The 12,972-nt window shown below is 42.3% G+C and overlaps 1 protein-coding gene across 1 annotated transcript in view; it reads right to left on the reverse strand.

Moving 5' to 3' along the window:
* The window catches only part of LOC142313085 (uncharacterized), a 139,415-nt gene extending 126,754 nt beyond the window's left edge, over positions 1-12,661 (reverse strand). Inside the window, 3 exon segments of the mRNA XM_075352071.1 lie at positions 6,004-7,402; positions 12,235-12,358; positions 12,440-12,661. Of these exon segments, the coding sequence (XP_075208186.1) occupies positions 6,004-7,402; positions 12,235-12,358; positions 12,440-12,661 (1,745 nt within the window).
* Positions 12,662-12,972: the final 311 nt, after the last annotated feature.

The following is a 12,972-nucleotide window of genomic DNA, read 5'->3' on the forward strand; positions in this document are numbered from 1 at the left end:
AGGTATAGTATATGCTCCGGATTCGGCACAGTTCCAGTCACTCCCTGGTACATACATATCCTTGGCAGCCTCATTCCATGCCTTATGATGTTTGCCTAATAGTTATAGTATATGCTCCGGATTCAGCACAGTTCCAGTCACTCCCTATTAGGATTAGATCAATTTAACAAAGCGGCGATTTAATGGTTCTCCTCTCCCCCCATACCCAGCTATCCACACCTCACCAATGTATTGCTGCTGGGGTGTAGGGAATGATATTATCACCTGCAGTTTATACTATACTCCTCAGCCTATTTTATAATACTCTGTTGCCAGATTCTATTCGTCAGTAAGGGTTTCCTGCCTACACTTGTTAATATCGATAACCGCAGTCACCGCAACGCGTTTCTTCTCACCTATAACGGTGACACATCAGGAGGTAATCTAAACCCCCAGGTCACTGTTATTGGACCTAGTGTTCTATTGTGCCTAGGATGTATTGATATTCAAGCACCATATGACTGATGAATATCATAGGTGCATAACCACAGGCATCAATCTATTGAATAGAGTGTCAGCAACTCATCATTTCAGTGTTTAACGCCCTGCCCGATACATTGTTATTCAGGGCACATCACAGTATGGCTCAGATGTGCCTTAGTGTGACCCCTATCTCAGTAGCGCGGGCCGCGCCCGACAGCGCTACTGAAATAGGGAAGTGCCCGCACCCTTTCTTTCTGGCGCACATTCCGGATTAACCAATCACACAGGCCGTTTCACCGGTCCAATCGTGGTTGGCCACGTCACCCGGAAATGCCTCAGCGTCATCACGGGGGCTTCACTGGAGACGGAAAGGAACAACATCACGTGACCGCTCATTGTCATGTGACCAACGGAGACTGACAGATACAGCGATATTTACAAAACTAACCGCCACTCCTTCAATTAAACATTAAGCAATATCATAATTAATCCAAAGCGCCCTATTTGAAAGGTATATGGACCAAGGGAAGAATAAAAAGACAGATGAACATTGAGGATATATACAAATTTAACCATTAGGCTAAACAGCCCCAGTATTGTACATACTATTTATCATCAATTATTGTAGGTAGAGAATTATTTGTTCACTAGATATCCATGGACACTCAATGGGCAGTGTTGTGGGCGCTGGTAGTAAACGGACGACACAGGGAGTGCAGCTCAACTTCTTTACTCACAGAGTTAGTTTTTTTTTTTTCAAAAATTCTAATGATTTTTTAACCTCTTCACAACACATGACGTACTGGGTACGTCATGGATCGTGTGAGGTTAATCCCCGCGGCGATCCACACACATAGCTGATTTCAACAGCTGACATGTGTGCCTGCTAGTCGCCAGTGGAATCGCGTTCCACCCGTGACTATTAACCCTTTACATCTCGCTGCCAAAATCTGGCAGCGTGATGTATATGCGCGTCGCCATTAAGATCACTTACCCCGCCCCCATCGGAAGTCACGTGACGTGATCACGTGACTTACGGTGATTGCCATGGTAGCACAGGTTCATGTGATGCCACCTGTAGCTATTATGAGTCACTTCCTCTTATACCCGTCAGGCTGCGGTGTGTAACAGGAGAGCTCCTTTTCTGCAGATCTCAGCTGTGTAGCTGTGATATGGAGATATGAAAGAGTGATCAGATTGCTGATTGTTATAATCCCCTAAAGGGACTAGTAAAATGAAAAAAAAAAAGTTTTAAAAATTTAAAATACTAAAAAAAACCCCTAAAAGTTCAACTCACCCCCATTCGCCCCATTGAAAATTAAAGGGTTAAAAAAAACCCACACACATATTTGGTATCACCGCGTTCAAAAATGCCCGATCTATCAAAATATAAAATCATGTAATTTGATTAGTAAACGGCGTAATGGCAAGAAAATTACAAACGCCAAAATTACGTTTTTTGGTCGCCGCAAATTTTGCGCAAAATGCAATAACAGGCGATCAAAACATAGCATCTGTGCAAAAATGGTACCGTTAAAAACGTCAGCTCAAGACGGAAAAAAATAAGCCGTCACTAAGCCATAGATCCAGAAAAATGAGAACTCTACGGGTTTCAGAAAATGGCGCAAAACGTGCACCACTTTTTTTGGACAGAGTTGTGAATTTTTTTAACCACTTAACAAGTAACCCTATATACAATCATATGAAAAAGTTTGGGCACCCCTATTAATATTAACCTTTTTTCTTTATAACAATTTGGGTTTTTGCAACAGCTATTTCAGTTTCATATATCTAATAACTGATGGACTGAGTAATATTTCTGGATTGAAATGAGGTTTATTGTACTAACAGAAATTGTGCAATCCGCATTTAAACAAAATTTGACCGGTGCAAAAGTACCCTTATCAATTTCTTGATTTGAACACTCCTAACTACTTTTTACTGACTTACTAAAGCACTAAATTGGTTTTGTAACCTCATTGAGCTTTGAACTTCATAGGCAGGTGTATCCAATCAAAAGGTATTTAAGGTGGCCACTTGCAAGTTGTTCTCCTATTTGAATCTCCTATGGAGAGTGGCATTATGGGCTCCTCAAAACAACTCTCAAGTGATCTGAAAACAAAGATTATTCAACATAGTTGTTCAGGGGAAGGATACAAAAAGTAGTCTCAGAGATTTAAACTGTCAGTTTCCACTGTGAGGAACATAGTAAGGAAATGGAAGAACACAGGTACAGTTCTTGTTAAGCCCAGAAGTGGCAGGCCTAGACAAATATCAGAAAGGCAGAGAAGAAAAATGGTGAGAACAGTCAAGGACAATTCACAGACCACCTCCAAAGACCTGCAGCAGCATCTTGCTGCAGATGGTGTCAATGTGCATCGGTCAACAATACAGCGCACGTTGCACAAGGAGAAGCTGTAGGTGAGAGTGATGCGAAAGAAGCCGTTTCTGCAAGCACGCCACAAACAGTCGCCTGAGGTATGCAAAAGCACATTTGGACAAACCGGTTACATTTTGGAAGAAGGTCCTGTGGACTGATGAAACAAAGATTGAGTTGTTTGGTCATACAAAAAGGCATTATGCATGGAGGGAAAAAAAAAACGCCATTCCAAGAAAAGCACTTGCTACCCACAGTAAAATTTGATGGAGGTTCCATCATGCTTTGGGGCTGTGTGGCCAATGCCGGCACCGGGAATCTTGTTAAAGTTGAGGGTCGCATGGATGGATTCAACTCAGTATCAGCAGATTCTTGACAATAATGTGCAAGAATCAGTGACGAAGTTGAAGTTACGCAGGGGATGGATATTTCAGCAAGACAATGATCCAAAACACCGCTCCAAACCTACTCAGGCATTCATGCAGAGGAACAATTGCAATGTTCTGGAATGGCCATCCCAGTCCCCAGACCTGAATATCATTGAACATCTGTGGGATGATTTGAAGCGTGCTGTCCATGCTCGGCAACCATCAAACTTCACTGAACTGGAATTGTTTTGTAAACAGGAATGGTCAAATATACCTTCATCCAGGATCCAGGAACTCATTAAAAGCTACAGGAAGCGACTAGAGGATGTTATTTTTGCAAAAGGAGGATCTACAAAATATTAATGTCACTTTTATGTTGAGGTGCCCATACTTTTGCACCGGTCAGATTTTGTTTAAATGTGGATTGCACATTTTCTGTTAGTACAATAAACCCCATTTCAATCCAGAAATATTACTCAGTCCATCAGTTATTAGATATATGAAACTGAAATAGCTGTTGCAAAAACCCAAATTGTTATAAAGAAAAAAGGTTAACATAAATAGGGGTGCCCAAACTTTTTCATATGACTATGTTTGGTGTCTACAAAGTCGCACCGACCTCAGGCATCACAGCAACACATCAGTTTTACCATATAGTGATCATGGTGAATAAAATATCCCAAAAACTATTGTGTGATCGCACTTTTTTTTGCAGTTTTTCAGTACACTATATGGTAAAACTTATGGTTTCATTTAAAAGTATATCTCATCCCGCAAAAAACAAGCCCTCATATGAAAAGACTGATGGAAAAATAAAGTTACGGCTCTCGGAAGAGGAAGAAAAAACCCCCCAGTAAAACGCCCGGGGGTGAAAGGGTTAATTTATTTTTATTCAAGGATTATTTCCTGCGACCATTGAAATATATGTAATATCATACTGCGTATTCCAGATATCAGCAGCCGGCCGGGGCTTTTATTTGTGTGCACTTATATTTTATTTGTAGCTGTGCCCCAAATATTTTATATGCGCATCATTTAATTATTGATCTTTACCAAACAATTGATTTTAAATTTTTTTTGAGTGTCTTTTATTTTTCCACCAAAAATAGTTATTAACAAAAAATTTAAATATTTCCTTTCGGTCTATTTACCCTATTTTACCCTATCTATATCCTTTTTGAATAACTTGAAGAGGCATAGAATACTATAAAATTATTATTTTATTTCACTTTTATACTTTTCTTAGGAGCAGCTACCACAGAAATATCTGGGAAAACAAGAGGAGACAACCACTGCAGACCACAGCCAGGAACAACTATAAACCACACCCAAAGCATCCCAGGGAGAGGTTTATAAAGAAAGTCAGAGGCTGGCAACAGAGGAAAAACCTGACAGGTTCCCAGGGTCATAGAGTCCGCTGCTGCAGAAACAGACAACGGTCACATAACAACTTGTGCTGTCAATCTCTGGGATTTTCCAACACTTGCTGCCAATGGATTGTCAGCCGACTGTGACACCTATGTGACAACCCCTCACTCTTTTTGTGTGAAATGTCTACTCCAGAGGTGAGGCAAAATCATCACATCTAAACAATAGAGAAATCTAGACAGGAAGAATATATATTTTACAAGCATTTATTAACAAAACAACAAGTTTGGAAATGCAATTATATACAATGTGATAGGAATTCTGAAATATATCTCCAATCTGGGGCTGCGCTTTTTAGTAAAAGCAGTGGGCAATCTGTGATTAGTGAATTATCTAAATATAATCCAGTATCAAAACATTTTACAAATGTTCATAAAGGCTCTCTCTGGGTTCGTAGGGCTCACACTGCTAAGGGTTGTGGGATCTCACAACCTGGAAGTTCCTTTCGGGGGACATTAGGGACAATTCCAAAAGTTTTGGTACTGGATTATATTTAGAAAATTCACTAATCTGCGGCTCTCCACTGTATTAGTAAATAAAAAAGGCAGCCACAGATTTGTGATAAGCACTATTTAAAGGGAAAGTCATCATTGCGCTAGAAATTGGAGGATGGCACCCCCCGAAACAGTGTCAGCAGCAGATCCCCCCTATCAGTGCAGCATAACCACATTTTTTGCTTCAATCTTTTTCCCTACTTTCCTTCTTCAAAACCTAGGTGTGTCTTATGGTCCGAAAAATACAATAAGGTTAAAAAGAAAGAAAATGCTTCTTTCCCTCACCAATTCTTACTTGAGGAATTGTAGCCGATTTTTGAATAAAACCCTTTGAATTATAGTACATCATGATGGCTTCTCGCGTGTGATTCATCTGACAACCGGACCTCATTAAGGATAAAAAACATTTGCCAAATTCTGAAAACAATAATGGCTGCTGCTCTCTGTTAGTTTTCTGATGTCAGCAAGACTTGATTTACCAGATAAACATTTCAATTATTCACAACATGAAAAAAGTTCCTTCCTTGTGCGGCTTCTTCACATGTTTGACAAGATCTGATTTCTGAGAATTACATTTTCTAGACTTAGAACATAAACATGGTTTATTTTGTGTGATTGTTTTGATGGTAAACAAGACATGATTTCCTAGTAAAACATTTACCACATTCTGAGCATGAAAACATCTTCTCCCCTGTGTGAGATCTTTGATGCCTAACAAGATCTGATTTCTGAATAAAACATTTCTCACACTTTGAACATGAAAATGGCTTCTCCCTGGTGTGAGATCTTTGATGCACAAGTTTTGATTTCTCAATAAAACATTTCCCACACTCTGAACATGAAAATGGCTTCTCCCCTGTATGAATATTTATGCACAACAAGTTTTGATTTCTGAAGAAAACATTTCCCACACTCTGAACATGAAAATGGCTTCTCCTATGTGTGAGATCTTTGATGCTTAACATGATCTGATTTCTGAATAAAACATTTCCCACATTCTGAACATGAAAATGGCTTCTCCCCTGTGTGAGATCTTTGATGCACAACAAGACCTGATTTCCTAGTAAAACATTTACCACATTCTGAGCATGAAAATGGCTTCTCCCCTGTGTGAGATCTTTGATGCCTAACAAGAACTGATTTCTGAATAAAACATTTCCCACATTCTGAACATGAAAATGGCTTCTCCCCTGTATGAGATCTTTGATGCACAACAAGATTTGATTTCTGAATAAAACATTTCCCACACTCTGAACATGAAAATGGCTTCTCCCTTGTGTGAAATCTTTGATGCCTAACAAGATCTGATTTCTGAATAAAACATTTCTCACACTTTGAACATGAAAATGGCTTCTCCCTGGTGTGAGATCTTTGATGCACAACAAGTTTTGATTTCTCAATAAAACATTTCCCACACTCTGTACATGAAAATGGCTTTTCCCCTGTGTGAGATCTTTGATGCACAACAAGTTTTGATTTCTGAATAAAACATTTCCCACACTCTGAACATGAAAATGGCTTCTCCCCTGTGTGAGATCTTTGATGCCTAACGTGATCTGATTTCTGAATAAAACATGTCCCACACTCTGAACACGAAAATGGCTTCTCCCCTGTATGAAATCTTTGATGCACAACAAGTTTTGATTTCTGAATGAAACATTTCTCACACTTTGAACATGAAAACGGCTTCTCCCTGGTGTGAGATCTTTGATGCACAACAAGTTTTGATTTCTCAATAAAACATTTCCCACACTCTGAACATGAAAATGGCTTTTCCCCTGTGTGATTTTTGTGATGTCTAACAAGGTGTGATTTTCGGATAAAACATTTCCCACATTCTGAACATGAAAATTGCTTCTTCCCAGTGTGATATTTTTGATGCGTTACAAGATTTGATTTCTGACTAAAACATTTCCCACATTCGGAACATGAAAATGGCTTCTTTCCTGTATGAGATCTTTGATGGTTAACAAGATGTGATTTCCTGGTAAAACATTTCCCACATTTTGAACATAAAAATGGTTTCTCCCTTGTAAGAGCCGTTTCTTGTTCCACATCTCTTCTGTAACTGTTATGTTGCTTAAAATTCTGTGGTAAATTGGAATTTTGGACTTGTTTGAAAAGATCAGATGATAGTGCTTTCCGATGAAGGACTGGAAGTATATCTGGGATACCAGCATGCTCTTCATATGTATCATGTGTGATACTTTCATCATCTGTTATAAATTCTGAAGATATTAGATTTCCATCTGAACTCCCAATACAGTCATCTGCTAAAAATAAACACAATGTTACTAGTTTTTAATGATGTTATCTTGAAAGTACATTTATTTTTTTTTATACCACAACATCAGAAATTAAATCTGGGAAAAAATCATTCTGAATCTGTTTTCCAATTTTGAGATCTAAAGCCTGCTTTACACGTTGCAATTAGTTGTACAATCGCATTTGCGATGTGACACGCCCAGGTTGCATACGGGATCTTATGAGATTACACGTAGGTCGTTCATTTGCTGTCACACGAGCGTTAGTAGTCTATGTTAAATTGATCAATTTTGTGTGTGATCCTTTAGATCATGTGTTCTGTGACGTATGCATTGGGCACCCTTTTTTTTTATTATTTATTGACTTGCCAAGCGTGTGTAATGTGTAGGGATGCGTTTTTACTATGTCATCTACCATTCAGCTCTGCTACATGGCTGTTGACAGCAGACACAGACAGCCATGTAGCAGAGCTGAATGGCAGATGACAGCAGACACAGAAAGAGCCGCACGATCAGAATGAACTTGGGTTAACTTCACCCGACTTCATGGTCATGCTGCGGCTCTGTCTGTGTCGCGTCCTGATTAGCGGTCACCTGTGAAGGGCTCACTGGTGACCGCTAAACTCCTAAGTAACTGAATTGAGCAGCCCTCTCTCATATACTCACCGAACCCCGATCCCCGGCGCTGCACGGCGTTCACACTGCTCCGGCGGCTTTTACTATTTTGAAAAAGCCGGCCGCTCATTAAACAATCTCGTATTCCCTGCTTTCCCCGCCCACCGCCGCCTATGATTGGTTACAGTGAGACACGCCCCCACGCTGAGTGACAGGTGTCTCACTGCACCCAATCACAGCAGCCGGTGGGCATGTCTATACTGTGCAGTGAAATAAATAATTAAATAATTAAAAAAAACGGCGTGCGGTCCCCCCCCCAATTTTAAAACCAGCCAGATAAAGCCATACGGCTGAAGGCTGGTATTCTCAGGATGGGGAGCTCCACGTTATGGGGAGCCCCCCAGCCTAACAATATCAGCCAACAGCTGCCCAGAATTGCCGCATACATTATATGCGACAGTTCTGGGACTGTACCCGGCTCTTCCCGATTTGCCCTGGTGCGTTGGCAAATTGGGGTAATAAGGAGTTATTGGCAGCCCATAGCTGCCACTAAATCCTAGATTAATCATGTCAGGCGTCTCCCCGAGATTCCTTCCATGATTAATCTGTAAGTGACAGTAAATAAACACACACACCCGAAAAAATCCTTTATTAGAAATAAAAAACACAAACATATACCCTGGTTCATCACTTTAATCAGCCCCAAAAAGCCCTCCATGTCCGGCGTAATCCACGGACCTCCAGCGTCGCTTCCAGCGCTGCTGCATGGAGGTGACCGGAGCTGCAGCAGACACAGCCGCTCCTGTCACCTCCACGCAGCAACTGAAGACAGCCGCGCGATCAGCTGAGCTGTCACTGAGGTTACCTGGATCCAGCGGTGGATGCAGCGGTGGCCGTGGGTAACCTCAGTGACAGCTCAGCTGATCGCGCTACTCACCGCCGCTCCTGTCAGCTCCACGCAGCAACTGAGGTGAGTAGCGCGATCAGCTGAGCTGTCACTGAGGTTACCCGCGGCCACCGCTGCATCCACCGCTGGATCCAGGTAACCTCAGTGACAGCTCAGCTGATCGCGCGGCTGTCTTCTGCTGCGTGGAGGTGACAGGAGCGGCTGTGTATTTTGCAGCTCCGGTCACCTCCATGCAGCAGCGCTGGAAGCCACGTTGGAGGTCCGTGGATTACGCCGGACATGGAGGGCTTTTTGGGGCTGATTAAAGTGGTGAACCAGGGTATATGTTTGTGTTTTTTATTTCTAATAAAGGATTTTTTCGGGTGTGTGTGTTTATTTACTGTCACTTACAGATTAATCATGGAAGGCATCTCGGGGAGACGCCTGACATGATTAATCTAGGTTTTAGTGGCAGCTTTGGGCTGCCAATAACTCCTTATTACCCCGATTTGCCAACGCACCAGGGCAAATCGGGAAGAACCGGGTACAGTCCCAGAACTGTCGCATATAATGTATGCGGCAATTCTGGGCGGCTGTTGGCTGATATTATTAGGCTGGGGGGCTCCCCATAACGTGGAGCTCCCCATCCTGAGAATACCAGCCTTCAGCCATATGGCTTTATCTGGCTGGTTTTAAAATTGGGGGGGACTGCACGCCGTTTTTTTTAATTATTTAATTTCACTGCACACTATAGACACGCCCACCAGCTGCTGTGATTGGGTGCAGTGAGACACCTGTCACTCAGCGTGGGGGCGTGTCTCACTGTAACCAATCATAGGCGCCGGTGGGTGTGGAAAGCAGGGAATACGAGATTAATGTTTAATGGGCGGCCGGCTTTTTCAAAATAGTAAAAGCCGCTGGAGCAGTGTGAATGCCGTGCAGCGCCGCGCCGGTGATCGGGGATCGGTGAGTATGAGAGAGGGAGTAAGAGGGATAGACTGACATGGACAGAGAGAGAGGGACAGAGATAGTGACCGACTGACAGAGATTAGTGAATGACAGACATTCACTTTTCAGCTGTGCTCTGAAGCCGACCTTTTTTAAGCTGCGGTGCAGAGCGCACACCTGAGCACATAACCTCAGACACCAAAATCTTATGAGGGATGTCACACGTTTCAATTGACTAGGTTCGTGCAACAAAACGTTCAATTCTAGACAAAGATACGATGTGTTAGCGATCAACGGTTTTGCGTTCAATCCTGATCGCATGTAGATGTCACACGCAGATACCTCACAAATGATGCCGGATGTGCGTCACTTACAACTTGACCCCAACGACGGATTGTGAGATATATTGAAGCGTGTAAAGCGTGCTTAACAGATACATTTTCGTTAATTCAAACCTCCCATTCCTGTCTCCAGGATATCTCTCCAGTAGCACCAGTTCTCTGGAATGTGCTACAGTAAATAATCTGACTGATTGTCACAATGTGAAGATATCAAAGGACAGTGGGCTCCTATACTGTTTCTCAGGCTAGGAGACCCTAAACTGTCCCTAATCTCTGGATTACCCCTGAAGGTGGAGATGCCATTGTACTGTACCTCACTATTGTCCTTACTAGATCTAATGTGTGATTTCCCAGGGAAGGAAAGTGAAGGAGTATGATGGAAATAAAGATTAAGACAGACAGGAAAACTACAAAAACTTAGGCACACTGCAAACTCACAGAAACAAACAGTGAGAGACTAAGGAGAAAAGCAAGAGCAGGAAGGCAGTAACAAAAGGACATCAAGGGTTAACACCACAACAGTTCACAGCAGTAATGCACAACAACCACCCGTTAGTCTGTATCACAACACCTCCCTCACCAGACCAGTATCGGTAAACTATAGCTGGCATTAATGGAATAGTCCAACCAGCATATACAGAAGGGCAGAGAATGATACTGGCTTCCTGCAGCATGTGATCAAAGACACTAACTAGCATCTCAGCAGAGATTAACTCTTGCTAGCCTGCCTATCTGTGGTTTGATGCCTGTGTCTCCCTGCACTGCTCACAGACATCAGAGAAGTTAGCAGGCAGAGAGTAGTTTCCACAGATCCTGACACTGCCTTGACAGTTGAATAACCTACAAACATCTCTGTGATATTGGTCCACAACATAGACAATTTCAAAGAGATTTTTTTCCAAGACGAAAATAAAATAGTTAAGGACAGATAATGGAAATTTAATGGGGATGTCCGGGACTATGACGTTGATGGTCTATCCAAAGGCTTTGTAACCAAAGCAGGTAGCAGGGTCTTGCTGTCTGTGCAGATAAACATTTGGGCTCCAATTCAAGACCGGCGATGGACACTGAAAAATGACATCAGGGACGGAAGTGACATTTCTGGCATAGGGAACGCTGCAGTTTGTTACGAATTACAGAAGAGGTGGCATCACACCCTTGTTCTGGCCAAGCTTTGCTAATTTTGGTAAAGCTGGTTAAAACTGGCGTGACTACACACACACACACACACACACACACACACACACACAAGCCTGTCTCCTCTTCTGCTTTAGACTCCTGCAAATGAGACCTTTGGTCGTAATGTCAGAAAGGTCTTTAAGCAGTCCTATAATCGGCATATAAACACTAGGGCCCCAAAGAGAATGGGAGACCTGTGAAATTGCCCAGTTTCCTCTCACTCTACCCTACCCTAATGCCAGTCCTGCATGCCAACCTATCTTCTGTTCAGTTCTTTTAGACTCCTGCAGTTAAAAGACCTTTGGTTACCTCATGTCACATGACTTTGAAGTCATCAAAGGTTCTTAAACAATTAACCTTAGAATACAACTGATGAGGACCCTTTGAGAGTGGGGTTCTTAAGAATATGCGCAGTTTGACTCCTCCCAACGCTGGCCATGACTGTAACTAGGGCTTAATTTTGGAGTAGGTCTTATTTACTGGGAAACACAGTAATCATGAACCCTCTGCAGGTCTTTGAGTTGCCTTCATAACGATATAGAGAAGGCACTAGAAACAACAGCAGAAGAAGCAGAAGCAAAGAAAATACAGCTGAAAAAAAAAACCCCAGAGCAGAAAGCCTAAAAATGTAAACACAAAATTAGTGCAGAAAGTACATGAGTAGATATCTCTTACAGGATAGAGCTGGAGGAAACACATCCTGAGGAACATCGGGATCTTCTTGTTTACAGTCCTGTGGGAGAAGAGGACGGGGACATCTCTCTGGTGTTGTCCTCTTACTGGATAGAACTGGAGGAGACACATACAGGGACTGAATTCATTCCTTACATACAGATAATTATAGGCTGTGTGTATTTAGTCCTGTCTATTACCTGGTGATGTGAGGGGCTGGGGAACCTCCATCATGACGTCCTTGTACAGATCTTTGTGTCCTTCTAAATACTCCCACTCCTCCATGGAGAAATAGACGGTGACGTCCTGACATCTTATAGGAACCTGACACATACAATGATACCATCACCCCCGATCCCTTCATAGCGTTACTGTATAATGTCCCAGCATTCCCAGTAGTGTCACCTCTCCAGTCAGCAGCTCCATCATCTTGTAGGTGAGTTCTAAGATCTTCTGGTCATTGATGTCCTCATGTATCGGGGGGTGAGGTGGAGGCCCCGTGATTGGGCTCAGGGGTCTTCCCCATCCCTCAGACACAGGGGCCTGACAGCGCTCACTAGAGGTCTTCTTCACTACGGTGTAATCCTGGTTATGGAGAGACACAGTAATAAATCTCACTACAGACATTTCCAGAGTCCTCACCTCTCCAGTTCTGTCCATCTGTTATTCCCATAGATAAGAATGATGTAATGTGACGTCATCAGAATCTCTCACCTCTCCAGTAAGCCGGAAGAGGATCTCTAGGGTGAGGTGTAATATCCTCTCCGCCATCTTGTCCCTGTTCATATCCATCCTGGATAGGAAGTTTTCTTAAACAGAATAAAATCACTGAGAGGATCCGATATTATAAATAATATAAATTTCCCAGTTTATCAGTTAAGAAAAGGGCAATGGAATTAGGATTCAATGTATTCTTGTCTCTAACAGAAGAAGAGGGG

The sequence above is a fragment of the Anomaloglossus baeobatrachus genome, chromosome 5 (assembly GCF_048569485.1).
Source record: "Anomaloglossus baeobatrachus isolate aAnoBae1 chromosome 5, aAnoBae1.hap1, whole genome shotgun sequence".
Classification (NCBI taxonomy): Eukaryota; Metazoa; Chordata; class Amphibia; order Anura; family Aromobatidae; genus Anomaloglossus; species Anomaloglossus baeobatrachus.